The sequence below is a fragment of the Haemaphysalis longicornis genome, unplaced genomic scaffold, assembly GCF_048455015.1.
Source record: "Haemaphysalis longicornis isolate Haplotype H1 unplaced genomic scaffold, Haemaphysalis longicornis Haplotype H1 scaffold_2, whole genome shotgun sequence".
Classification (NCBI taxonomy): Eukaryota; Metazoa; Arthropoda; class Arachnida; order Ixodida; family Ixodidae; genus Haemaphysalis; species Haemaphysalis longicornis.
Window position 1 is genome coordinate 265,667,829 of NW_027526295.1, and position 27,698 is coordinate 265,695,526.

The 27,698-nt window shown below is 54.9% G+C and overlaps 1 protein-coding gene across 1 annotated transcript; it reads left to right on the plus strand.

Annotated features, from left to right (window-relative positions):
• On the plus strand, positions 1-27,609 carry LOC144170647 (Krueppel-like factor 13). Its single transcript, XM_077700578.1, has 2 exons — positions 1-597; positions 23,533-27,609. Exons 1-2 carry the CDS (start codon positions 153-155, stop codon positions 23,820-23,822), a joined length of 735 nt encoding a protein of 244 aa, XP_077556704.1. The 5' UTR covers positions 1-152; the 3' UTR covers positions 23,823-27,609.
• The last annotated feature ends 89 nt before the right edge of the window (positions 27,610-27,698 follow it).

Consider the following 27,698-nt stretch of genomic DNA (forward strand, 5'->3'; position numbering starts at 1 on the left):
GAAAGTAGCAGATGTGAACGGGCGCTCGTCGCTAGCGTGCGCGCCGTGATCAGCGTGCGTTTTTTTTTTCCCGCGTTCATGTGGCAACGTGGGAGTTGAGTGCTCCTTGGATCGTCCACGTCGTGCGCACTATCCGTGCTTCCCGCGTCGCCATGGCGGTCCATCTGCTGACGGACAGAGACGTGAGCCTCGCGGCCGAATGCCTCGTGGCGATGTCCAACGCTCGACCTCGCGACTCGGACTCCGATCGGCGCAGTCCCGTATCTCTTAGCACAACGGATGGCAGCGACTGCGTCCAAGACGAGCAGAAATCTCATCTCCCGGACTCGTCCGTGTACATGATCGCCCGGATACTGGCGGACTTGACCCGGGTGCCTCAGGAGCCGGTGGGTTCGGCTGCCGCGAGGCCCGTCGGCGCCGCTAGGCCTAAGGTGCGCGCCGCCTCGAACAAAGCGATCGTGGCGGCGGCGTCGGCCACACCCGGCGTCCGCGGGTCCCCTTCTGCCCTCAAGAAGGTACACATCTGCAGCTTCGAAGGCTGCGACAAGGTGTACGGCAAGAGCTCCCACCTCAAGGCACATCTACGGACGCACACAGGTAAGGAAACGGCGACTGGGCGCGCATCGTCGTCTGCTAGCGAGCGGCCGCTGCGGAGAACCGGCCCCTGCTCTCTTCTTTTTGCTTTCCGCTTTGTCTCGATCAGCTGTGAGGCGGCCGTGCTAGTTCGCGCGCTGGCGATCCGCTCGTGCCGTGGGCTTTCCGCGCGAGCGAAGTGCACTTTCTTCTTCGTTTCGTGCCGGGGTGGGGCCCTGTGTTCCAGGCCCTGTTTCTAACCCTTGGACGCCGCGGCGGTCGAGAGGGGCGTTCCTCCTTAGCAGACGACGCAGCGGCGGCTTCCCGCTGCTTTTCTTCTCCGGAACTACCGCGCGGTAGGGCGCTTATCACTCGACACAACCGCTGCGGTTACTCCTTTCAGTGGACGCGAGAGAAAGTCGCAAAGCTGCCCGCGATCGGATGGCTTGCCGCGATAAGAGGCCCAGCAATCTGGCAGCAGCGCTGCTGAGAAGCGCCGCTGTCGTCAAGGCGGCCAGTGGCGTTGCCTACGTCAGGAATCGGGCTGTCGCGAAGCGTGCCGAAGCATGTTGGGGCGTGTTCGGCCAGTGAGCCCGATCGCGAGGCGAAAAGCGGGGTCACACTCCCCCGCCCGGTCGGCGTGAACCAGCCTCCTCCCAGGCGAGCCCGGCGGGAGCAGCGTGCGCCTCGCTGGTGCGTCGTAGTACACGTACTTGGAAAAAAGGTGGTTGCTCGAGCGAGGCCAGCCGAACTGCGCGCGGGTTCTCTTGAACTTCCCCCGCCCAGTGGCCTTCGGGCTGCCGCCGCGCTCACCGCTGGACAACACTTCACCCGAACTTTTCGGCCGCGGAGGAGGCGGCCAGCGATCCTTGTTTTGCTCATAAGTTACCTGGTTAGGCGTGCGCGCCTTTTCCCGGAGGAGGCGTGTGTGGTTCACGGCGCACGCACAAAGGCAACAGCGTTTGCGCGATCGGAGCGTCGTTAATTGCGCCCTTGGCGGTCGGCAGTCATTGTGTACACGCTATCGTGCATTTCTACCTACTGCGTTGCCGGCATTTGTCATCGTGCAACGTCTGCTGGCGATTGCGTGTCGCCTCCCTTCCTTTGTGCGTCGCAGTTTAAATCGAGCACATCTCTGCACTCTTGGCAACAAACACCTTTATTGCGGTGCAACGTCTCGGGTGCCGCGCGCAATTGTCGAAACGGGCTCTTCGGCGCGCCGATTTCATTCGAAATCATTTTCACCTACTTTCCCTGCTCTCGTAAATGTGCCACACTCCGTTGTCTTTGTTCTACATCGCCATCTCTTCAATCACAGCCACGCCGATCCGTCCCAGCCATTGTTTGGCTCGTAGTGCGCATTTCGAGGCGGCCGCTCGCAGGAGGCGACAACTGCTGTCCGTTTAATAATGCCGAAGGCCTTGCGCCAATACGTCTCTCAGTCTGGCGGACCCGGAAAACGCCATATGCAAGTCGAGCACGGGCCGCCGAAGAGGTCACAAGACGGGATCCCCTGCTGACGTGCTACCGACGTAAATGCCAGCGGCGCACTTGCGCGGTTGCCCAACGCGTGCATCCCCCGCGCCGCGTGCAACGTGTGCCGCGATTCACGTGGGGCCATCCTGCGACCGCAGACTCCCCGGCGCCTGCCTCCGGAACACGTGTTCCCTGACCTTGGGCGGCAGCCCCCCCGCCGCCGCCGTCGGCAGCAGCCACATTGAACGAAGAGCCCTTTCGGGGCTTTTCCACGCGGCCGCCGCCGTATTGTTGGCTGGGGGGCCGCTGACCGTTTTTTTTTGTTCCGCTTTTTTTCTCAACATCCCCCCGTTGTCGATCGGCCCACGAGTTCCCAAATCTGGCTTGTGCCTGTCGTGTACGCTGGCGGCTTTGCTGTCATGAGCACCTTGCACTGGTTGTGCCAAAGTTTAAAGCTAAAAAGAAAACGTGCGGACGTCACAGAATTGACACTCCGCTGTCACTCCAAGTTGCTGTCCAGACGTTTAGACGTAATGTCACGGATCATTCGTTGCACGTGTGCATTAACGCAAGCGCACCTTACGTACCGTGTCTGCATTCTAGTCCCCCGAAACGAAAGTGCGTCTTAGCTGAGCTTAGTTCGTTTGACCGATCTACTGAGAGCGCGGCGTGTACTGATTAGCGTGGCTTCTGCGGCTGCTGGAGGCGTAGCAAGCGTAGTCAGGACCTCATTAGACATGCGCCGTAATTGCCGTGCGAGTAAGCACGGTAAAGAACTGCAGGCAGCTTCCCCTTCGGAAAGTTCCCAGTGACAGGCGCGCACGAAAAACGGCCCACCTCCGCGGCAGCTGCATTGGTCGTAGTGCGCGAAATGTTGCGCAGCGCCTTTTTTTTGTCTGCTCCCAAAGCTCGGTTTTGTGAGAGGGGCGAGGCCGTACACAACTCCAGTGGGCTCGCGAACTGGTTGCGTTACCTCGGTCATGCGAAATGTCAGGGATTGTCGTGCACGATTGTGTCGCAGTTACGCAGAGGCGCGAAAGGAGACTCCTTCGTTGCTTTGGCAAGCACCCCACGCTGTCGCACGCTAGAGCATTGATGTGGTGATCAGGACTCCTAACGTGCGCAGGAATGTGTTCGCGAAGAGTTCCCAGTTGAGGAAGATAGACTTTTCACGTCTTTAGGACCACATGGACAGTCTGCGTGACAGTGCGTTAGACATTCTGTGAAGCCTTCTTCGTAATCACCCGTTCTTCGTGCGGGAACCGGGAGGGAGACGTGGTTCGATGATATCTCCGACTGGTGACGCGGGCCTGGCCGCCTTTTCGTGTTCACAAGTCAGGCTGCCGCCGTTGGCTCTTGCCCAGGGCGGACCGCACGATAAGCTGTGCTTGCGACATGGCCCCACTCGATGGATAAGGGAGCCCTGGCGTATCAGTGAAACCACCTTCGCTGATAGGAGACTCCCGGGCGGGGCAGGCGAGCCACGCGGAAGGGCTCGCTCTTCCTAGAGCGATATAAAGTTTCCTTTCTCCGGCGCCAGCTGTTGGGGAGACACTTGGGCTAGCCGGAGGTCTGCGCTCGCAGCGGAGGAGAGGACTACGTGTACAGGAGCCGCACAATGGGAGGCAGAATGAGCGCTGCCTTCAGAGTTGTCGGCACATGTCCGGTTGTCGGCGTGGTTACCGCCCCGCCATTGTCGCTTCGCGCTGTTCTCTGAAAAAGCAAGGCATGTTGCGCCGGCGCTCTCCTCCTTTTGTGCTGGTAAACGAATTTGGACACGTCTGCAGTAGTGGGTTTACTCTGAGCAATGTTATTGCATCTGGAGATTCGTACAGATCTACAGAACTGTTTACCAATCCTGCAGAACTTCGTTAGATAAAAAAAGAAAGAAAACAGAATAACCGCGTTCACTGGTATCCCGTACTGCCGCCCACTTTGTAGAGAACGTGATCGTTAAAGCACTATTGAAGTAGTCAATCACAAATGAAAGGTCGGGGCGAGGTGGGCGTCCCCTAAATTTTATTCATTTCTCTTTTTTCGGCACGCGCATTGCAGTGTAGTTGATTGTCGTGACGCGAGCAGACGCCAAAGCAGCGTGCTTGAAAATACAAAAAAGAAATTATCCGTAGACCTCAGTGGACTCGAACCCCCTCGTGGTTGGAGATAAACTTGTGATAGATCCGGCGACCGCAGGCATTTACTTAGAAGGTAAAACTTTATTTCAGGCAGCCAGGGTTCGCAGTGGCAACAAAGCATTTGTTAGGCGAATTGCCTAATAAAGGAATAATGTGGAAGCTGCTCCATTTTAGTGCGTCTATAATAAGGGAGTCTCCATTTACCGTCCGCTGTGATGCAGAACGCCAAACCATAACCTCCTGTTGTGGCCAAACTCAACCCCACCCGGTCCCTTCCCCCTAAACGCCTTGCGGATGCCTTTCGCACAGAGTTACTGACATTTGCCCCGACCGGTTTTCGGTGGCCGCATAGAGCTCCGAAACAGCAGGAAACAACTCGTCTCTAGATGCCCAAAAATGATCGCATTCTCGAGTCCGAGAGGCGCTATTTAATGATCGCAACTGTTTCTCCAAATGCTGTTGCGCGGAATCACCGTTTCCGCGTGACTGCACGTCACACGTAGTCATTTTGAACGCTCGAAAGTGAAGGAAAACTTCGTCTCCACCACGCCCCCCTGCTGGCGTGCATTGCAATGCTCGCGTTGAGCCATTTTAGCAGTTTTTTTTAGAGCGCTGTATAGTCATCAATCGCAGTATGTGAGCGTTACTTTTTCAGCAGTGTTTCCGCTTTACGACGCATTCAGAGCTCGGCGGCTTGGTTTACGACTTCGGCGCCGGTGCTCGCAGCTGTCTTTACCGAATTGAACCCCCAAGCTGAGCGGTGCGCACTTAAGACTACGTGAGATAAACACTTTATTGGGGAGGGGTGATTGATTGTGGACACGAATAAACGTTGAGGATTTTGAACCGTCTGCATGGGATCGCTACTGAGACTTTGCGCGCGGAGTTGGTTAGTTGTATTCAGTTTCTTTCCTCCGTGCTTGAATTACGCACGGCTAACTGAACAAGCGTCTTCGTTGTAGAAAGACTGCGGTTATCTTGAACCGGAAGGTACGCGCACCCTCTCTATCTCCTGACGGTACGCGGTCCCGTCTGTAATTTAACAAGCGCGCTGTTTATATTTATCGCCCTGTCCTGAGTTTGCCTTGTCGATAATGGAGCCGTCATTTTAACACCTGCCGCAGTCAACGCCCATTGTTTGCGCGTCCGGCGGTTCGGCTCGCTGGCGAACTGCGCCGCCGAGAGGGGTCGGTTCATCGCGCATCTTGCTCCCTCCATCATCCTGATTTATCCGCGGTTTCGCGCCGCGAGCGGACGGCGGGAGAATGGAGGAAAAGAAACGCTTGCGAAACATCGTGCGCCGTTTGTTTCGGAAGCTGCTGGCCACTTTCTCTTTTGGCGTCGTTGCGCGGGCGCGTTCGTTCTCTGCTGCCGCCCGTGCCGTTCCGCCGCTCTGCCCCCCAGGCGTGACCCAGTTTGCCCGTGGCAGCAGGTAGCCATTGTTTCGTCAGCCTCGCCGTCGTCGCTGGGCCCCAGTGCCTCCTGGTTACTCCTCGCCGCATCTCGGCCCTTCCATATCGCCGCGAACGCTGCTTGCTGGCCACCGCTGCCCTTTTCTCGTCCGCCGCGCCTACGCTGCCCGGCTTCCTGAAGGTCGTACGGGGCCGCGAGTCGTTTGAGGGCCCCTCAGTGAACTTGGTTCTTGTTTCTTTCTCACTTCACCGGCGCTTCCCCGTGCACCCGGAATCGACTCGCGTCGTATCGCTGCTCTCTCCACCCCAACGTCCTGCCAATTATGCACTCTTCCGCAGTGGCTTCCGTCAAAAAACAGCAAACTGCTAATATGTTGCTCCGCAAGTTAATTCTGAATGCTGCTGATGCCGGTAGTCGGTCTCATTCGCTTGTCCAGGTCAGCTTCGAGCAGTTTTCCTGGGCAGTGAGAACCGCTCCCGCGGTACAAATTCATGGGCAAAAAAAAAAAAAAAATGCGGCGCTGCTTTGAAGCAGTTCTGAGCCGTCCAAAATGGCTGATAAAGGAGGCCTATTATGCATATTCTTTGAGCGAGAAAAATTCGCTTCTTAAACTAGGTCTTTCTTTCCAAGTCAGCTCGGCCCCTGCGGGAGGCCCTTCGGACGGCCCTGCGTGTGACGCTGGTGCGGGCTGGTCTCGCGTGCGTGCGCATGTGAATGGTGCTAGCCCTACCCTGGGGAAGGGACGTCTCGTCGCTTGGCCGCACCGCACTTCATTTCGGACGGCGTGGCAGCGCACGTACCAGGAGGCGGCTCGCTCCGCGCGGGAAAACTCTTGCGCCATCGGGCCAGGAGTTGAGCGAACGCCCTCTAGGCGGGAAGGCTTGCTCCCGGCGTGATCGCAGTGCGACGGACGGCGATCCGTTCCCTCCCGCTTATCGCCAACTCCGACGAGGCAGCCGCGTGAACGCGGCTTCCAGTAATCCGGAAAAAAAAAAAAAAAAAAAAAAAACGAAGAATTGGTTCGCGAGGCAGTGAGGGCTTCTGGTGCTTGGAAGGCGTTGGCCGGGCACCGGCGGTGATAGCCTGATGGCTGGGAAAGGCGACGGGAAGGTTGTCGCACCTACCGTGTTCCGAGTCGCGGCGTGGTCTGCTCCAGTTGCTGCCGGTGCGAGCCCCTCCTGTTGTGCCCCCTCTGCGGCCGCTTTGTCCCCGAAGGTCTGTGCGTGCGCGCGGACTCTCCTCTCCCGTGTCCTCCGGCGCAAGGACACTGCGCTTCCGGCCGAGGACGCTGCAACGCCACCTCTGTCCGTTGTCACCTGCCCAGGACTTTGAGAGCACGCATACTTCCGCCTTGAGACGTACTGGTTACCCGGCGGGTCGACATCTCTATGATATACCTACCGCCGTATTAATGGCGTTATCGTGCCCCGACCCGCTGGCAACGTTGCTGGTAATACCGACTGGTTTCCCTGAAGGAATTAAAAATGTAGGCATTTGGCATGAACTCTGCTTTCGGAAGAGTGGTTACAGTACGGAGATAAGCTCTTGGAACTTTTGCACTTAGTCTCCATTTGGCGCGATCGACGCAAAATTAACTGGTTAGATTTTGTTAGGCGGCAGCGGGACGAGGCAAACTGTGGTAGATGAGGGAGAACGCGACACGGGGTATATGCACTGTATTGGTTTGGGCGAGTAGGTACATAGCGACGTATCGAAGCGCAGCAAAGACGAGGACAGGAACCCAGAAGACGACACACAGAGCGCTCTGTTAAGTTCGGTAGCAGTCTGTCGACTGTTGGAGACGATGGTGAGGCGGTTGAGCAGCTGGTAGGGCGCCACAAAGCGTGGTCGCACATAGCAGTTGTCCGCACCGCGTTATGGCGTGACAGGAAAGTAATCAAAATTTACTCGGTATGCGAGTCGTGCCGTGCTGCGAACCGCTTGCAACCAGCAGCCGCTTCCCCGTGCCCGCGAAAGTACGAGAGTAATAGGTCGCCACTTTCCGGTATGTGTCGATAAAGTCGCTCTAATCCGGGGACGTGGCACCACTTTTGACCGGACGGGGCCGTTTTGCCGCGATCGTAGCAGCGTCGGCTTGACTGCCCAGGCGGAACCGGAAGCGACTGCGTGTGCGCACTCTAGTCGAGACAAACTGGCCGCGCTAAAATGGCTCAGTAACACGGAACATTGTGCGTACCTTTCAGCTTTTTGATTGGCCGGCGTAAACTTTACGGCTGATGGGGCCATAAAGCTGTCGCCGTAAGGTGTCCGTGTGTCTTCGAAGAGGAGACGGCTGGGTGTCTGCGTGTCTCGGTCCTTTCGAAGAACTTCCCGCCGTGTACGAACGCGGGAAGCGGCATTTGCCGCCTCGTTGACATCAGACCCGTGTCTAGAGGTCCCAACGGTGTGTAGTTCCTGGAGCTCGCGAACGTTTTGTATACCGTAAAGTTTACACCGTGACGTTGAGGCAAAGCGGCCTGACCACGGAGCAACTGACAGTCTGCCCGTATACTGTGAGGCATTCGCTGCCAGTGGCGGCGGCCTTGTGCTGTCTCAACGGATCGTCATAGCCTCACAGCAGATGCGCATACCTGGGCGACGGATGGATCCGCCGAGTTCCTCGCATAAATGCGCTCACGGCAACGTCCCTTGGGGCGTAGTTCATCGGTAGTTAACCGTGTCGACAAGTCGTGACGCTAATTGCCTACCGCGCAGCAGGCTCCTTTCGGCTCATGCGAATATGTGACAGATGTTTCGGCGCGGATAGTTCTGGCAAACGGCGCGCAGTAACAAGGCTCCGCCGTTGACCTTCCGGCGCAGCTGTTGCGCACGTGAGGACGGGCCGACCTCGGCCTTTTCGCGATATTTGAAGCGTGGAAGTGATGGCAAGCGCGATCTTCGTCTGTCTGCGCGCTCTGCGCACGCAGGGTTTCACAGCGGGGTTCGAGCACTCGGGGCGGAGGCGTTGCACCCATGTACTACTTACTACACGTCCGCAGGGGAAGGGCGAGCGGCACGGTGTTAACCAGGGGCACATTACGCTAGCATTCCACGAACCTAAACCGATGTTTGTCGACCGCTTTGTCGCCCCTAGTTTTTATGTCGTCGTGCTTGGCAATACGCGCTTTTGATATGTCACAGGGGGCCGACTTGCGTGGTTTATTTAATTTATAAGGCTAAGCGGTAACCGAAATTCCCTTCTTCGGAGAAGCTCGTCGATAGCTGCAGAGATGTCCCCACTCCAGCGACGTGTTTAATTTCCTCTAGCACGATCGCACCTGCGAGATTGCTTATCGGTCCATTGTTTCCTCCGCACACCGCATTTACCGTGTATATTTCGCAATTTTTAGTCGGTCTGGGTCCGCAGAAGTGTGCGCGGTGTGCAACAGCTCCTGCAACGTACCGGCGCGTAGCTAGCTGGGCTGGTCCACTTCCCGGTTTGCAGCAGCTCCCCCTCTTCTGTGCGCGGCCATCAGCCACCGCCGACCGTTTCGGAAGCTCTCTCTCCACTCGCTCTGTTTACGTTCGTGTGCCCCGTTTTCTCTTTCCGCCATGTTTCGCCGTCTCCCACTGTACACGCCTTTATTCGGGGATCCCCGTCTGCACGCTTTTCCGTTTTATAGGGGCCCGCCGAGCTTTTCGGGGCACCCCTCTGCAGCGCAAGTTCGGTCCTGTCTGATGCCTCATTTGACCCCTCCCAGTAGGCAGAGGCGAAAGAGGACGGTGGCCTACAGCCGTTTGCATTAGCGGGGCATACCGTTTCTAAATGTTTTGCTAGCGTTTTGAGCGCCGCACGTGGTGGTGTTTCATGTGTGCTCGTCTCGGCGATCAGCCTCGGGTTATTTCTGCACCGGGGACTCAAATTGGCCGCTGTTTCAGCACATGCAAACCGGCACAGTGTCGCCTCTTTTCTTGATCTCGAGACGTTGCTCTCATAGTCATTTACATTGTTTTCCCCCACGACTTCGTTCCTGCTCGCTCTTTTCACCTAGCGGTCTCTACTTTAGCGGAGACGGATGGATTTGTACCTCGGTTTGGCGTTCTATTAGCGCAGTCCTATAATGAACATTCGGAGGGGCGCAGTTTTTCTGCGTGGTAACAGCGCCCACAGCCACTAAATAAGCTAGTAATGCCACTACTGCACACTGGGATTGTGGTTACGCGTTCCTCCGTGCTGGAGGCAGTTTCCCCCGGGAAAGCATTACGCGGGCGAGAGTAGGGAGGGACCCGTAGAGATTGAACAAGACAAATGGCACGCGCTGCGCAAACTGGCCGCTCTCGCGCCGGACACCGCGTTCGACCTAGGCGAACGGCTTCTCGGTCCCGTACGCGGAAGACGACCACCGATCGCGCCTTTTTCTTGCGCTGCGCGGAACCGTCCGTGGGGGAGAGAGGTGGGCGCGGCCAGCAGCTGAGCGCAGCGGCGTTGCCGGGCGCGCTAGCGCGTGCATCGCGCGAAGCGGTCCACTTTTCTCGTTTCCTTGGGCGCGCTCGCTAGCCGTGTTTCTCCTGCACCCTCTCTCCCGGTTGTTCTCGGAGGCGACCTGCTTTTCTTCTCGCCTTGACTGCGTCCCTGCCCGCTTTTCCGGCGCCCTGGGCCGCCGCGCGTGCGACAAGCTCGGGTGTCGCCGCCGTTCGGGGGAACCGTGTTTCCAGGCTGGCCCGTCATTTGCCGCCGTTACTTCTCGCGCGTCGCTCTGCGTGCCGGCCTTGCCGACCACCTCTGTCCACTCTTCCCGCTTCGGTACGATGACGTATTGGGAACGGGGCCCGTGGTGCCGGCGTGCCCGCCTCTCAAGAGACGGGTAGTGACTCTCCGAGAGAGCGACAGCGTCATTGTTGTGGGGAGGCTCGCGTTGCGAGATGCGCGAGGGCCGGCCTCGGAGTGCACCCCTTGATCGGCCCGGCACGGTTTCGACGGTTCTTGCTGCCCATCTCCGGCCGTCGGCGAGAGGCCGCTGGTCCACTTTATGCGCCCCCCTTTGCGAGACTTACCCGACGGCCGGCTGGGTGGGCGTGGCACCTCTCGCGCGCCTCGTTGCCTGCTCGGTTCCGGGTCTTTCGTGGCTCGCCTAACGCACTAATCGTCCCGTGCCCGACGTATTTTTGGTTGAAACGGCTTCACGTGGTCACGCACCTGCACGTGTTCGGCATACCCCGCTTGTTGCTGCAAAATACAATTCCGTTCGATAGGAAAGAAAATCGGGGAAGTTTAGACAGACCATGCATTGGCCCGCGCTCTCACCAACCGGGCCTCAGAGGAGGAGCACAGTCCAACGTCGATTGAGACCTTCCAGGAAATAACCCAATATTATAGATAAGGTAGGAGGACCTTTCCCCTCACCCAACGAAGTTGGTCTCAAATGCAGGAAAACACAAACAAACACGTTCGTAAATCCAGTACTGCTAGATCATCTATTCCCCACACAATACTCCCCGGAGTGTGTGCGTTTTGCGGTAATTCAAGCGCACACTATCGCATGGTCTGGGAGTGCGACCGAAACCCCGACTCCCCCCCCCCCCCCCCTCCCCCCCATTCCCTTGAGCAGTGGGAGAGCATGTTGTCCAGCTCGAGCCTTGACGACCAGATGATCTTGGTTGACCGAGCGGGCAGAGCCAGGATTGCCAATGGACCTCCGGACTAGGAAGCCGCCCCACATTTCTTTTTTGTGTAGGAAAACTAATATTAGAGGCGGAGAATTTCTTCAGCTGCACTGTTTGTCCAGCCGCCGGTAGAGGCTTGACAGCAAGGCCAGCACATGGTTCACGGGAAGTTTACACATGGCTTGGTTTTATAGCATCCCTTTCGGATAAGTAGAGCAGGTTCCTGGGCCCACAATGAGAACTGCAACGGATAAAATTTAGATGCAGCCTGCCGTTCATAAGCTAACCAAGTGCTGCCACACGCACGAAATGCGAGAAAATTAGTTGACTAACAAAATTGTGATTTTGGTAATTATCTGTGCGTAAGCGAAAATGAACTTACATGAAATTAAGTTGATTCGGTTTGTTATTTGTTACGGCTAATTAGTCGAGAGTGCTTACCTTTTTTCAGAGACGCCCCTAGTAGGATTCATCGCTGTTATACATTGAATGCGCGTTGCATTGGCGTTTTTTTTTTTTTTCGGTGGAAACAGATAAACAACAAGCAGGCGCGTGTGAAAGCCGCCGGCGTACGCGAGGCCAGGAGAGCTCTCGAACCGGAAGTGGCGACACTCCGCGGGAGGAGGCCGTGTACACATGAGCCTTTGCGTTTTTTACCGGTCGCCTATTGGCCCTGATGTCCGTCATAAATGGCGTAATGCTTCTACGTTGAATGTGTGATTTATATATACCGTGGGGACATGGGCGTCGGCAGTATTTTGTCTTGAGGGGTGCAAACCCATTGTATTAAGGGGAAAGAGGGCGATGCAATTGTTCTGGGGGCTTACGGGGGCAAATGCGCCCCTTTTGCATCCCCCTGCCGACGCCCATGCCTGGATATTATTTCAAGGTATTTCTTAAAAAATAAAAAAAAAGCCTTTATGAGAGAAACTCAGGGAGAGGTTACTTTTTTTTCCCCACTTTTCATATCTACCGACACTCAGCAGTTGCACACAGCTCCCGAGCAAACCAGGAACTCCGAATTTCTTCCCAGCTACCAAAATTCTAGTCATTTTAGAATTTGCTGGAGATGTGCCGGTGCTGTGCGCAAAGCATGTCCGTACACATTTATATGCGTGGCAGCGCTTGCTCGGCGATAAACGTTTATTTATCGCTCTCCCTTCGCGTCCGTAGTTCGTTAACCCGGTTGAGTCATTTTTGTTTGTGCCGGGTTTCACCACAGAGTCCCTGGTGGAGCTGTCGGGGAGCAGCGTGCCCAGACGAGCACACGTCGGTAGTTACAGAGTTCGCGAAAGGTGCGCCGTATGCTTCCACCCCCATTACGGACATCACTCCCTAATCGACCGTTCAACCCATCCGCCCGCTTTCGGCCACCGACGCTCGGCGTAGGTAAAAGGGACGACGAGAAAAACACGGTGAACTGCGTGGCTGTGTGTTTTCCTTTTCGGCGGAGGAGAGACGGCGACGACCGCTCGGTGGCTGGCCTTTGTTGCCGGCGTCCTTATCGCAGCGCCCAGCGCAGTTGTGCAGCGCCTGCCGACGTGGGGGGATCGCACTGCCGCGTGCAGGACGTGCCCTCAAGGTTGAGGTCGCCGGGCGTGGCCCGCGCCGCCCTGCCGATCGGCGGCGTCCGATTTAATTACCGCCATCGCCGGCGGCCCTGTTGTCCCCCTCCACCTCTGCGGCCATTAGCTACCGCGTGGTGGCCTGCTTGGGGGGCTGGCGTTGTTATGACTCACTGGCGCCATGTTTGCGCGGGTCAGTCGCCCGCCGGTCGACCACCCCACCGCTTGTCGACGGAAACGAAAAGGAGGCCGACAAGCCGCCGCGGCGGCCACTGATTGACAGCGGCTTTTGAGCGGCGTTGAGTGTTGTTGCCCAAAAGGGATTAAGGAGCCGCCGCTCGTCCCCCGGCCTAAGCAACTGAACGCGTGTGCGCGTGAAAGCCCAGACGGCGACGACCGGACAATGGGACCCAGTGGCGGCGGCAGCACAGCGAAGAAGGCAGTGGCAATGGTCAAGCCATTAACCCGTCCCGGAGTGATTCCACGAACCTTGTTAATCTGTGCTGTTAGGCTCCCTGGGAACGCAGCGCGCGGCAGACACCAAAAGAATACGCGGCGCCGCGCGGGTCCTGACGAGTGGCAAGGGTGTGTGTGTGTGCGTGTGCTGTGCATCTGCCGACATACCTGAAAGGCGTGTCCCTACCCGAGGGCGGTGCTTCACAGCGAGGAACGTACACATCACCATTGGTCCGCATTGTTTTGTATGGGGATCCCTAACCTAAGGAACTAGGGATCGGGGGTCAACAAAAAGGGCGTGCTGCGGCCCGCCAAGAGCTGTCTTCTGTCTTCATCTCGACAACTCACTGTAAAAATGTAAATAAACCCGTTGAGTTTGCTCTAAGCTCTCCCCTAGTCCTGGCTCGACGAAGCGACGGCGACCGGCCCCGCTACCAGCAGACTGCGGTCGCTACAACTCGCTACAAGACGCGACAACTGGATGGCAAGCGGTTGGATCTGAGCCTGGAGGACGGAGAATGATCAACACGCCGAGATCACGGAGACTGACAGCTGTGAACTGGTGAGTGCTGGCTTTGGTTTTTTGGTTGCCAGGCTGATAAGATAGAAGTGCAATCTTTTCGCTGGTAGAGGCTACCACAGAAGCAGTTGTTTCCGGAACTTCTGGGTAGATAGTGAGCCGCACCACACTAGTTCTCTGTCATGGATTGGAAGCGTTTGTTGAAGAATCAGCTGCTGATTCTGGGGGAGGAGCTGGGAGCAGAAGTAGATCCGGGGATGAGGAAGGACGAAATTGTTCGCGCTATCGAGGGCTTGAATCTCACCAGTGAAGATATAACAGAAACGTGGAATGAGATTCAAAAGCAGCAGGAACAGGAGCGCGAGCAAAAGCGGGAGCAACAGGAGTGCCAGCTAAAGCAAAAGGAACTGGAAGTAGAACGGCTGCGCCTGGAGGTGGAAGTGAGGAAGATGGCTGAGGTTCAAGGAGTGGAGGTAGCAGGCAGACAAAATCTTTGTGATTTATCTAAGCTAATGCAACCCTTCAAAGTAGGGCAAGATGTGGGCCTCTTTCTTGTGAACTTCGAGAGAACCTGTGAAAAAGCGAAGCTTGGCCGTAGCACATGGGCTCGAAATTTGTTAAGTTTGCTGCCATGTGAAGCAGCGGATGTGATCGCGCGGCTTCCGGTGGAGGATGCGGACAATTACGACAAAGTGAAGGATAGCCTTCTAAAGAGGTTCCGACTTTCGTCAGATGCGTTCCGGCAGCGGTTTCGCAATCTGACAAAGAAGCAGGGCAGCACGTATTCTGAGTTTGCCTATGAGTTGAAGGTAAACTTGGTAGAATGGATGAAGGGAGCCAGCGCTTTTGGGAACTTCGAAAAGGCTCTTGAAGTAGTGGCTCTCGAACAGTTCTTTTCTAAGCTTTCCGAGCCAATGAAGCTCTGGATCCAAGACAGGGCCGGAGTAGTAACAGTGCAGGCAGCTGCCGACTTGGCTGATGAGTACGCGTCACGCCGGGGAGAAAGGGACGAGGTTTCTCCCGCAAAAGCGGGAGATAAAGGAAAACCTTGGACGGCGAGGCAGGGGGCTGGCGCAGGTATGACGGCACAGAAAAAGGCGGACTTCGCTGCAAGTAGTCAAGGATCACAAAACAAACAGGAGGGAAAGGCTTCGGAGAGCTCTCCCAAAAAGAGTCCTTTTGACGCTAGGCAACCAACTACCTGCTACAAATGCAAGGAGGTCGGTCACATTGCCATAGGCTGTCGTAGGCCCAGGCCAGCCCTTTCGTATACTTGTGACTCTGCCACTAGCGAGGAGCTTCTCAGTCCGTACCTTTTTAACCTAACAGTGAACGGAAAGCCATGCCGCGTCTTACGAGACAGTGGGGCAACCATTGATCTGGTGCACCCGGACTATGTGGCACAAGCAGACTACAACGGCAAGTGCGCATGGATTAAGCCGGTTTTGGAAGATGGGAGCATTTGTCTCCCGGTAGCTCGAGTAGTCATCACGGGGCCGTTCGGAGAAGTAGAGACGGAAGCGGCGGTGTCAGACAAGCTGCCCTCGCAATACCCCTACTTGTTCTCGAATAGGACCGACCGTCTGCTTAGAGAGCAAGGGAAAAGTTTTCACGAGGGAACAGTCCAAGCCTTGACTAGAGCTAAAGCACGCGCTTTAGCAGCCGAACTAGAGCGGCAAGAACCGAGTTTCGCCGGGCGTACAGCAACACCAGCTGGAGTCAGCACAGCGGAGCCTACTATCCCGTCACCTGCTGAAAAAGAGAGAGAGGGATCAGAGGAGGAGACTAGCGCTGATATAGCTGAAGGGGAAACGGAAGAGGGGCTGCTCGTGTTGCCTGTATCAAAATCACTAGGCAATGTACTGGGGAAAGTGACAAGAGACGAGCTCATCGAGCAGCAAAACAGCGATCCCAGCCTTAAGGAGATTTGGAACACCGTCAGGGAAGGGGTGGCGAGGAAGAATGTCAGTTTTCCCGTCAAAAATGGCATCTTGTACCGCCACTACCGGAATGCAAAAGGTCGCACGTTTGACCAGATTGTAGTGCCGGCGAAGTATCGGCATGACATTGTTGATCTCTGTCACGGAGTTGGTTGGTCGGGGCATTTAGGAGCTCGGAAGACCAAAGATAGGCTCCTAACGGAGTTTTATTGGCCAGGATGCTTCAAAGAAGTTGAGGACCACGTAAGAGCGTGTGACACCTGTCAGAGAGTGGGAAAACCGAACGAGAAGGGAAAGGCACCACTTAAGCTTGTTCCGCTCATTTCGGAGCCCTTTCGCCGGCTGGTAATAGACGTTGTGGGACCACTCCCAGCGACAAAGTCAGGCTACCGGTATTTGCTTACCGCCGTTTGTCCAGCAACCAAATTTCCAGAGGCGATCCCAATGAAGGAGCAAAGCTCAGTAGAAGTAGTCAACGCACTACTGTCTATTTTTTCGAGAGTGGGCTTTCCTCAGGAGATACAGTGCGACCAGGGTTCAGTATTCACCAGCGTTCTGACTACGGGCTTCCTCGAGAAGTGTGGGATGAAAATAATCCACAGCTCAGTTTACCACCCACAGTCCAACAGCGTAGAGCGGTGTCATTCCGTGATGAAGCGAATCCTGCGAGCCCTTATCTTTGAAAAGAAGTGTCAGTGGGATGCCTGTCTCCCAGCAATGCTGTTTGCGCTGAGATCGGTCACTCATGAAGCGACGGGTTTCAGCCCCGCGGAGCTGGTTTACGGAAGGACGCTCAGGTCTCCACTGCGACTTTTGCGCGAAACCTGGGAGTCCAAAGGTACCGACCCTACGGTGGTCGAGTACATTCTCGAATTGTTGGAAAGGTTGAGTTGCGCTCGCGACATTGCTGAGGCGAACATGAGAGAGGCGCAAAGTAGATCCAAGAGCTACTACGATCGAAACGCGAAACTGAGAGCTTATCAGGGAGGGGATCAGGTGATGGTCTTGCGCCCCTCGCGAGCAAATAGGCTGGAAGTTCAATGGGAAGGGCCCTTTCGGGTTGTGAAAAAGCTCTCGGACACAAATTATGCACTGGAACGGAAAGGAAGGCGCCGAGAGGTTGTAATTTATCACCACAATCTAATGAAGCGCTATGTGGGAGAAGTGCAGAAGGTGAACTTGGCTCTTAATAGCCCGGAGGAGCTAACGCCTGAAATTCCAGGCTTGGTTGAGGTTGGAAGATCAATGGAGGTTACCGACGTCATGAAAGCCGTGGCACCTACTGAGGGCTTGACTGAGACGCAGCAAGTCGACTTACGTAACTTGTTGTCAGAACACATCACAGTTTTCTCGGAAAGGCCAGGGCGAACTACGGTTATCACTCATGACATTGAACTAACTTCTGACACCACCGTGAAGTCGAGGCCGTACAGGTTAGCCCCGCGGCAGCAGGAGATCTTAAAAAAAGAAGTAGATCGAATGCTGGAGCTTAAGCTTATTGAACCATGCGAGAGCACCTGCACGTCCCCCATGATACTAGTAGAGGTCCCTGGCAAGGATCCACGACCTTGCGTGGATTACCGCAAACTTAACGCGATAACGAAGGACCAGACCTATCCTATACCCAACGTGGAGGAGCTGGTCGAAAAAGTGAGTGCCGCAAAATACGTTTCGACTTTGGACTTAGTCAGAGGCTATTGGCAAGTTCCAATGTCTGAACGAGCTAGTGAGTATGCAGCCTTTGTGGCACCGACGGGCACATTCCGTCCCCTAGTTTTGAGTTTTGGCCTTAAGAACGCCCCATTTTGCTTTTCAAGGCTAATGAACCGAGTTCTGCAGGGGGCTGAAGGGTACGCTGTGCCCTACTTAGACGACATTGCTATTTACTCTAATACATGGGAAGACCACCTGTGCCATCTTAACGATGTCCTCAGACGTTTGACGCACGCTGGACTGACAGCGAAGCCGGCTAAGTGCCAGCTAGCTCGCGCCAAAGTACGGTACCTAGGGCACGTGGTAGGGCAGGGCAGGAGGCGACCTGACGAGTTGAAAGTAGAGGCGGTTAGCGAATTCCCGCAGCCAGAAACCAAGACTGCTATCCGCTCCTTTTTGGGACTGACGGGGTATTATCAGCGCTACATTCCTCAGTACTCGGAAGTAGCCGCTCCGTTAACGGATGCACTGCGCAAGAAGGCCCCAGAAAAGGTAGTTTGGAGCCCGGAAATGGAGTGTGCATTCCAAGGCCTCAAAGCGGCTCTTGTTAGCTCACCCGTACTGCATGCACCGAACTATGATCGTCCCTTTATTGTGCAGTGCGATGCCAGCAACAGAGGCTTTGGAGTAATACTCTGCCAGGAGGATGAGAACGGGAACGAGCACCCAGTGCTATACGCCAGCAGGAAACTCTCAGTTCGCGAGGAGGCCTACAGTGCGTCAGAAAAAGAATGTGCCTGCATTGTGTGGGCCACCCAAAAATTGGCCTGCTACCTTTACGGAACTTCTTTTGTCTTCGTCACTGACCACTGCCCACTGACGTGGCTGTCGCAAATGTCGGGAAAGAATCCGCGACTACTACGCTGGAGCCTTGCGCTTCAGGAGCTTAACTTCACTGTGAAGTATAAGAAGGGTTCCGCCAACGCCAATGTTGACACATTAAGCAGAGCCTTTTAGCTTTTTCGCTTTTGCTTTCTTTTGTTTTCCGTTGAGGAACGTTTTTCTGTAGTGATTTTGAGTAGTGTTTTAAGTAATTCAGTCTAAGTATTTAGCTGTGAGCAAGAGTATTAGTGTGGTTGCCATATGTAAAAAAAAAAGCGTAGGTGCATTGTAGCACCTTTGAAAGAGCAGCCTGGTTGCCGAAAACCCATTGCCGGCGCTTGCTGGTTCGGGGAGGTTGGTCTTTGTGGTTTCAATGGTGCTGGAAGAATGCTGCTACTGTGATCTCTCCCGTCGAGCAGCTGATACTACACGACGTCCGAGATCTTCCCGTCGGCGGAGGAGCTGTTATGACTCACTGGCGCCATGTTTGCGCGGGTCAGTCGCCCGCCGGTCGACCACCCCACCGCTTGTCGACGGAAACGAAAAGGAGGCCGACAAGCCGCCGCGGCGGCCACTGATTGACAGCGGCTTTTGAGCGGCGTTGAGTGTTGTTGCCCAAAAGGGATTAAGGAGCCGCCGCTCGTCCCCCGGCCTAAGCAACTGAACGCGTGTGCGCGTGAAAGCCCAGACGGCGACGACCGGACAATGGGACCCAGTGGCGGCGGCAGCACAGCGAAGAAGGCAGTGGCAATGGTCAAGCCATTAACCCGTCCCGGAGTGATTCCACGAACCTTGTTAATCTGTGCTGTTAGGCTCCCTGGGAACGCAGCGCGCGGCAGACACCAAAAGAATACGCGGCGCCGCGCGGGTCCTGACGAGTGGCAAGGGTGTGTGTGTGTGCGTGTGCTGTGCATCTGCCGACATACCTGAAAGGCGTGTCCCTACCCGAGGGCGGTGCTTCACAGCGAGGAACGTACACATCACCATTGGTCCGCATTGTTTTGTATGGGGATCCCTAACCTAAGGAACTAGGGATCGGGGGTCAACAAAAAGGGCGTGCTGCGGCCCGCCAAGAGCTGTCTTCTGTCTTCATCTCGACAACTCACTGTAAAAATGTAAATAAACCCGTTGAGTTTGCTCTAAGCTCTCCCCTAGTCCTGGCTCGACGAAGCGACGGCGACCGGCCCCGCTACCAGCAGACTGCGGTCGCTACAACTCGCTACAAGACGCTACAGCGTGTAGTTGCGCGAGTTCCCGCAAGCCTCTTACTAGTTGATCCGGGCCTGCGCAGCGCTCCTGTCCCACTCTAGTGACGTTCTGATCCACCTTGCGAGGCGTTCCCGTCTCGTAATCTTTGCCGCGGCCCTCGACAAAATACCGGGACGACGTTCATTCGCACGGCTTCCAAAACCAGGCTGTCACGTTACGTGTAGTCCTTCCCGTCGGCCTGAGAATAGACGGTGTCTCGCCTCGACGTGGGGACGCAGGTTCCACGTTTACCTGATTGCTCGGTGGTCTCGAGGAGCTTGAATCGGGGACGGGAGCCGGTGGGCGCGCCCAGCTCCATTCATGGCCCGCGTGTTGTCCCCCCCCGCCGTGCCCCCGAGAGCTTTCTTTTGCCCCCTTACGGCGACTCCTGAATGGTTGCGCGCCCAGAATGGAACGGCTTCTTCTCGGCCCCCTCGGGAGGAGAAAAGAGGCAAACGAGGCGCGTTACTCGGCTGCTTCCGCCCGCGCCTGGGGAAAGGGGAGGAGGCGCCCTGGGAATCTCGCAGCAGCCACTGTCCTGCTTGCCACCCGTGCGGGCTTGTTTGTGTCGCTTCGCCCGTGTCTCGGTGAATGGACGGACGACGGCGGGGCAAAGTTTTTTTTTTTTTAGCATTCCTTTTTTTCTTGCTTTCACCGTCTGAGCGGAGGTTGGGAGAGCCGAGGAGGCACTGGCGGCGGGCACCTGGACCGGCGGTGCGCGTGTGGACTTTTCTTTTCCTGCGGAGCTGCAGGCCGGTGGTTCCCCCCTCGTCTTCCGGCGGCGGAAGTCGGCCGGCTTGCTCGGCGGCGGCTCCCGAGATTCGTGGCCGGAGCAGCTGGCGTTTCGGGAGCCAACCTGGGGTGTGGCTCCCTCCCATCTGTCGACTCCGTTGTGCATGCCGCTTTTTAAACGTTAAATGTGGTTATTACCGGGAGTGAGCTGATTTCAATCGTAGTGGTTGTGCAGCCCTTCTACATCACCGGCTTATCCCTTTGCCCCTCCAGCCTTGGTCTGCATGGTCGCGTACCGCTTCTGAACCATTCCGCGTGACAGTGCGATTGATACGCGGAGTAGACTGCACACCCTTGCTCTTTAATTTTGGACGCTTTCACTGTTGTAGCTCTGCGCAACATTCCGGGCAGCGGGAGGTTGAAACGTGGGGGGAGTCGTTTTGCGTCGTCGCTGCCGCCGCGACAGCCGCCAGTAGAGAAGGGTGGTCCTACGTCTGTGTTGCCGGCGCATTGTCCGCCCTGGGCGACCCAGGTCCAAGGGGCGCTCAACCCGCGGCTGGCGCCGATGTCGCGCGTTCAGAACGGCTCGCTGCTTCCTCCGGGCGGAGATAGCGCGCGGCCCGTTGTGCGAGTGGGCGTCGTCGCGCCGGTGGGCGTTTCTCCAAGGAGAGCCGGCTGGGGGTCACTCTGCTGCGCGGCGGTTCTTCTGGTCAAGTCGACGACCTACAACGTGTCGAGGGGAACGGGTTCGGCTGGCCGTCACGCTTTCGTAGCTTCACCCAGCTGCTTGCGCATCGCAGAGAGAGAGATGGTCCTCCGCAGTCGTGACAGGCCGCGCGCCCAGCGACGTCGCACCGCGCGAGCGTGTAACCGATCGGGGAGCTGTGACGCCCTTAGCTGTCGCCACTGTACCAGATCGTGGTCGCTGGCGCCCAGTTTCCGTCGGCCAGGCCCCCGTCAGTGAATCATGCCGGCGGGGTCGCGCTGCCGGGACCGGAATGGCGGGCCTCGCACGAGCGCCCGCGGGCCGCTGCCAGCTGTCGGGACCATCTGCCCGTCGGTGTCCCACCTGTCCCACATCCCGCCGCGCCACCTGGCACCCCGCGGGTCGACGCACGCGTCTCAGCTGCCAGGAATGCCCGCGGGGCCGCCACCCTGACCACCGCCCACCTCCGCCAGACCTGTTGCTGACGCAACGCAGGTTCCACCAGCGGCGACATCTTTCTCGGGCCTTTCCGCACGAGTTGATGTGCGCAATAGAATCTGCCTTTTTTCCTTCCCCTCCGATTAGCATTGCCCGCTCTTGGCTGATCAGCAGTAACGGAAAAATGTCAGCTCATGGTTGGACGACTTGGCCGGCCGCTGTTTTTTGCCGCTGAACGGGAGCAACGTTTTGCGCCCATCAGCGCGCGCCGGTGTGCACTCGTGGCTGATGCATTTGGGCAACCCGATAGGTGAACTCTCGAGAAAAGTCTTGGGCGTGCATGCAGAGATTGCGACGGCGTCCGTCTGCTCGAGCTGTTCCCGGGCATCTCTTCTTTCGGTAGGCTGTGTAGGGACTCGAGTGCCGCGGGCTTCTTGCAGACTTTGCGGTCTGATCGAGCGGTTTGCTCGCGACAGCGCAGCGGTGTTGTGTATTGATAGTACATTTACCCTTGCCTGCGTCTCTCGCCCTGTTCCGAGTAGGCGATCATCCTCCTCGTGCGTGATAATCCTGCACGGATTCCGCGCGGCACTAGTGGTTCTTTTCCTCGGCGTTTCCTTCTCTAATCATTATTCGCTTTCATAGCCATCACATTTTTAACTAGCAACTTTGCCTGCAAGAATTAACAACACAAGCCTGAGTTGCCTTTTATTCTGAAAGCTTCCGTATTGGGAGTTTTTTTTTTTTTTTTTTTTTTTACAGGCTTTAACTTCCCAAGTATGCCGCAGGTTATCGCGCTTGCTGCAGAATGGTCACAAACCATGGGTGTAGCCTAGGGAAATATAGATCGGGCCTCTCCCATCATTTACGGTAAACTTCCGAAAAAATGCCCACCCAAAGTACACGTACATCAAGTGAAAAATACGGGATGGGCGATCTTGCGGGTCAAGCGCGAAAAACTAGAACAAAGTGACCGCACCGCCAACCAAAACTGCGGAGACATTAAGAAAAAATACCAGATCGGACAAACCAAAAAGTGACCGCATGAACACATGAAGAGATGTTTCGCGTTTATTTTGTTCACTCATCGGCGCTAAAGCCGTCGATTTTGGTGGTGCGCGATCTTTGGGGTCTTTTAGTAAATTGAATATTTCACCCCTAAGGGGGGTAGGCGTTCGCTCGGAACTATACGGTAGTTTTTAATGAACATACTAACTGTAATCCTATGAACATACTTCGGAGATCAGTTCATCGCCCCCTCCTCTCTACACTCGCGCCCTTGGCGATAGCCGAAGAAATAAGATTTCAAACGCAGGCACCGCTCCATGCCACTTTCGAGAAGTCATGAAATCGCTTTTTACGCGCTCCGTGAACCCTCTGCGTGTTTGGCGAGAAACTCCTGGCGGCTGGCTTTCGTCTTGTCACTCTTGCACAGCACCTTCGCTGTTCGGGAAGGACGCGGTGGGGTTCGCGGAACGCGACCCGCTCCTCCATCCCGCGTCGAAAGCGGGCCGAGGAGCTGCTGTTTCGAAACGTGTTTTGCGTCGCTTCGCTAAACAGCTTCAAAAATAAACGCGCGCACCCGTACCACGCCCCTTCTCCCCCGCACCGCGCAGTCTTTGTCCCGGCCGTATTAGCCCTGCCCTTGTTGCATTTGCAGCGGAAGGTCGTTGCTGTGCGCCAGCGGGGCAGTAAAAAAGAATGAACCTTCTGGGCCGCTTTCTTGGTGGCCGCTTGAGAGACATCGACGCAGCACGCTCCGCGTTCGCGCTTCGAGAAAGATCGGATCGACGCCGGTGGCAGATGGCCGCTGCTGCCTCGTAATTCGCGTGCTGTGGGAACGCGGCGCCCTCTGGCGCAGGGCAGCGGTGCTAGCGCGGTCCCGCCTTTTGCCGCGCGTTTCTTGAAAATGTCGGCGCTTCCGGTATTTGGCAGACGACAAAGCGGGCGCGCGCTTTTTCGCTTGCATGCATGCATGTATGCCCGCTGAGTGGACCCTCCATTTCCGCCGCTTTCTTTGTGCCCTTGCGCCAGGCTCCCCAACCGCGTGGCTAGGCTTATTTTATTTCTCACCAGACGGCTGCATCAGCAGAAAAAAAAATTCTCATGGGAACTGCACCACCTCTCATCACTGTACCATTGAATGGGAAGAGCGGGCTCTAAGGGTGCATGCACTTGCTGTGTCTTGCAGGCGAGCGTCCCTTCCCGTGCACGTGGAACGGCTGCGGCAAGCGGTTCGCGCGATCTGACGAGCTGGCCCGCCACTACCGGACGCACACGGGCGAGAAGAAGTTTGCCTGTCCCCTGTGCGGCAAGCGTTTCATGCGCTCCGACCACCTGACGAAGCACGCACGCCGCCACCCAGGCTTCCGACCCGCCATGCTGGGCTCCGGCCGCCGTGGCAGCGGCAGCCACAAGCCGGTCGCTGCCGCCGACTCGCTGGGCGACAGCTCCGACCACTCGCTGCCTTCGTCACCGTAGGCCACCTCCGTGAAGGCTGACCGGGGGTCGCTGATGCAGTGTTGTGGCTTCTCTCGCCACAGTGCATCGCCGCCTCTTCATCGTCTCTCTTTTCTGTCCCTTTGTTTCTCGCGTGCACCCCAGCACTCTTCCCTGAGAATATCGCCTTGGGGCGCTCCTGGAAACATAAGTGGCGAGGCGACCCTTTGTCAACCTAGCGGCTTCATTGTACCTTGGGGGGCTGATGGACTTGCACAGCTCCGAGCACTCGACAGTGCGCGGCACAGGGCAGGATTTTCTGCACCACTGTGCGCCACTGGTCACGTCTCGTGTACATAAAACGCTCATCGGTGGAACACGGCGCGTTTGAAGTGTGTCCGCCACACTTGGGGCATCCTGGAGATTTGGCCGAGGGCATCCTTTGAAGACCCCTTTGGGCCTTCCTCCCTACAGATGTGCCCTTCCTCTGCATGCTTGTACAATCTTCTGGGGTAACCAGTGCCAGCCTGTTGCTCACACTATGACTTGTGTGCAGGTTTGGGGAAAGAGTTCGCTTTTATTATCGTTCTCGTGCTTTTGCCCTGTCTGTGCTTCCTGTTTGCGTCTGCTGTCTACACTTTAGAACAATGCTTACGGCATGTTCCTAGTATGTGTAATTGACACTGAACTTAGCAAAAAATGCTCTAAGCGATTTAGTTTCTGCGAGCTGTTTGCTTTGCTTCACTGTTTTTGAGTTCAGTTAGAATGCAGGGATACTAATTTATGGATTCTCCACTTACTAAGTTAAGAAATTTAGTCTGTAATCAATCTATAAATGATGTCTTTAACTTGATTTAGCACATGCCTTCCTAAATGTGGCATCCAGTCCCCCCATTCTCGACAACAGCGTAGAGTTCCATCAGTCAAAGCGTGCATTTACAGCAACATCATTAACCTAGCCTCTAAATGCTGACCTCACTGCAGTGGCTGATAACTTTAAAAGCAGCAGAGAACCTTGCGTTAATGGCCTAGTTGATGTGACCACACTTGTACGCCTTGCAACATATCGGCCTCGCGGAAATTAAGTCGCTTGCAGTATTGCCTTACCTGTGTTGTTAAATTTGAGCAGTTGATGTTATTACCTTAGTTTGCCTCAATGGCAGTCAGAAGCGCACAAAATGTTGCTCTATTGCTTAGATTTAGCGCAATTCAAACGAATGGATCTTGAGGGCCATGTGTATTTCCTAGATGCATGCTTTCATTTTACGATTGTTACTTTTATGTGGTCATTCGCGTCTGCTTCGGTGTTCATAAGAGTCTGCTCTGACCATTCCTTCAGATTTTTATGCCAGCGCAACCCAGCGGCAAAAGTTATTGATCTCGCGTGTACTGTGGAGCGAAGGCGCGCAGATGCGCCTTAAGCATTTGAATGTGTCCTGGGCTTGCATGCACACACCGAAGCATTTTTTTTTTATCATTGTCAGTTTTATTTGTTTGTGTGGACCCTTTATCTTGCTGCAGAGGCACATGGCTGTGATTTATAATGCACATTTGTTCAGCTTAGAGCATACTTCACCATATTTTGTCTGTGTGAGCAACTCTATAATATGGCTGGCCATATTGAGGGTAACTGTTTCACGCATCTTTTTGTTACCTTTGTGTTTAAGAAATTAATTTGCTTGCAAATTCCTAGCACTAAAATGTTTTTTTTTTTTTTGCACATTTTAGCTTTTGGTTTTTTGGGATCCTTCTGTTCTCAGATTGACCTGGGTTGCACGAGATGCAGTCTGGCTGTATTTGTTTTCTGCATCCTATGGCACTTTTAAACTGAAAATGTTCCCGGTGGACTGTGCAGGAGGAGTAAATTGCAAATGCCCAATAACCAGTTTACCTGTGGGGCACTCTAACCTCTGGTCGGGTGTAACTGCATGTGAAACTTTATAATCAAACCTTCAATAGTTTTATCACTTTTCATACCAGTGATGTCATCCATTTCAGCTGTACAGTAGCCCCCTTTCCCCCCCTACCTGTCCACCTGCATCAGTATGTTCCACAAAAATTGTGTTCGCTTGTTGTTTTGGGGGATGAGCATGTAATCTAACACACTAGATCCTGTGGGTATCACCATAACGCCACCGCATTGCCATTCATTCTGTCTTTTCGTTTACCCTGCTTTTGTATCTCACTTTTTTTTTCCCCCACAACATTTTTTCGCTACTTTTTTTTTAGTGAAAAGGGTGTTATGCTTGTAATGCCATTGCCTGAAAGTAGAGCATCATTTATGCTCCAATATAGTGACTGCACACTCGTGTGGCCACCCTTTTCTTTCTTTTTTGTCACCCTTTCACCTGTGCACAACATGTCACTCCGCAATGTGTGTATACTCAGTCTGACCTGAAGAGGGTTAGCAGTCACCTTCTGTGCCACCCTAGGCTGCTGTGTTTTCCCCCTCTAGGTGGCCTCAATCCTGCCGTGCAATGTAGTTCTACCAGTGTTCCCAAGCCGCTCGAGTTGTTGACGGGGCTCCTGTTGGTTGCACACCCCTTTGCCCTCTGTTGTGTCTGTCCGTTGACGCGAGTGTTGTGCAAATGCCTGTGCTGTGGTCTTCCTGCTGCTGCTGCACCAGCACATGGGGAAGCGGGTTGGTTGTGCCGCGTGTGTGGGGTGTTGTCGCGGGTGCTTGGCTGTTGGTAGCTAGTACTCAGTAAACTAGGGTATTCTTTAGCTGGATAGAGGTGTCTGGCCTGGCTTGGTACGTTCCCAGGCTCTCGTCAATGACAGTTTGGCGCTCGCTTACTGTGCAGCTTTTTTTTGCCACGGTAACCAACGCCACGAAGTGTTTCACACCGGTCTGGTTGTGTAATGTTTTCTTCTTCTCCCTATCAGGTCCAACATGTGCTTGGGCCATCCACTTGTATTTTAGCCGACCTGTTCTCTCTTCTCGACCAAACCTTTTTAGCCACCAGGCAATCGCGTCCAGCTCACAGTTGGCTTCCATCCCAGTGAGTGAATGCTCTCTGCTATAGGAGCACCTATTAACTTATTCAACCATATTTAAGCACAGTAGCTATAGTTTATCGTAGGTTTTCATATGGAGTAACGGAAATGTCTTGTCCATCTATTTTTACTGCTATCGAAACACCACCGTACAAACCTCACTTGCCACAAAACCAAGCAAGATTGCTTTCAGATGTCCATGCCACTGTTTTGTTGGTGTAATACTCTTTCTTGCATAGTGGCCATGCAGTTACGTTTTGTTGATCCGTTAACAAGTCAGCAGTGATGGCTCTGTGTTTGTTTGTTTGTTTGCTTATTTTTGCTTTCAGATTACTTTTTTATTCTAATGTTTTACTTTTTTTTTTTTTTTTTGCTTTCTGAGAGCCACAGTCAAGCAAGGTTTATTGTATCTTACGTACCATCTGCAGCTTTTAACAGCTGTTATAGCACACTAGTTTTATTAGCAGACTTGTCATTGTTTGTTGCATAGTGTTCCAAGTGCTGTACATATTGTATTATACACGTCTCGTTTGTACATGCCCAAGTGCGCTCTGTGCATTCTCCACAAAGCCATTTGCGCCTGCCGTTGTGTCTGCTCTCGCTTTTTGGCTCCTCTTGGCATTGGCTCGGTTCCCCTGCAATCAAGAGTGCAAACGGGATCAAGTGTAGACCCTTCGATGTAATTGGCAATCCAGTACTTACGGCAGTTGTATTTGTATATAGATTGATTGCATAGCCTTTGGGGCACACGAAATGTAAGACTTAAACCTGTGCCCCACCTGAGGACACATTATTTATACACACGAGAATAAAAATTGTTAGACAAAGTGCACATTGTGAGCTTGTCTTCCTCCTTCAACTGCTGTTGTGATGGGCGTCTGAGGCTCAAACGCAGCGGTGACACGTGCCGTCCTTGCCATG

Excerpts from the sequence above, each read along its gene's own strand:
- LOC144170647 (XM_077700578.1), top strand. The coding sequence starts at position 153 with ATGGCGGTCCATCTGCTGACGGACAGAGACGTGAGCCTCGCGGCCGAA. Across the intron at positions 598-23,532 it reads ACATCTACGGACGCACACAG|GCGAGCGTCCCTTCCCGTGC; the intron begins GTAAGGAAACGG and ends TGTGTCTTGCAG.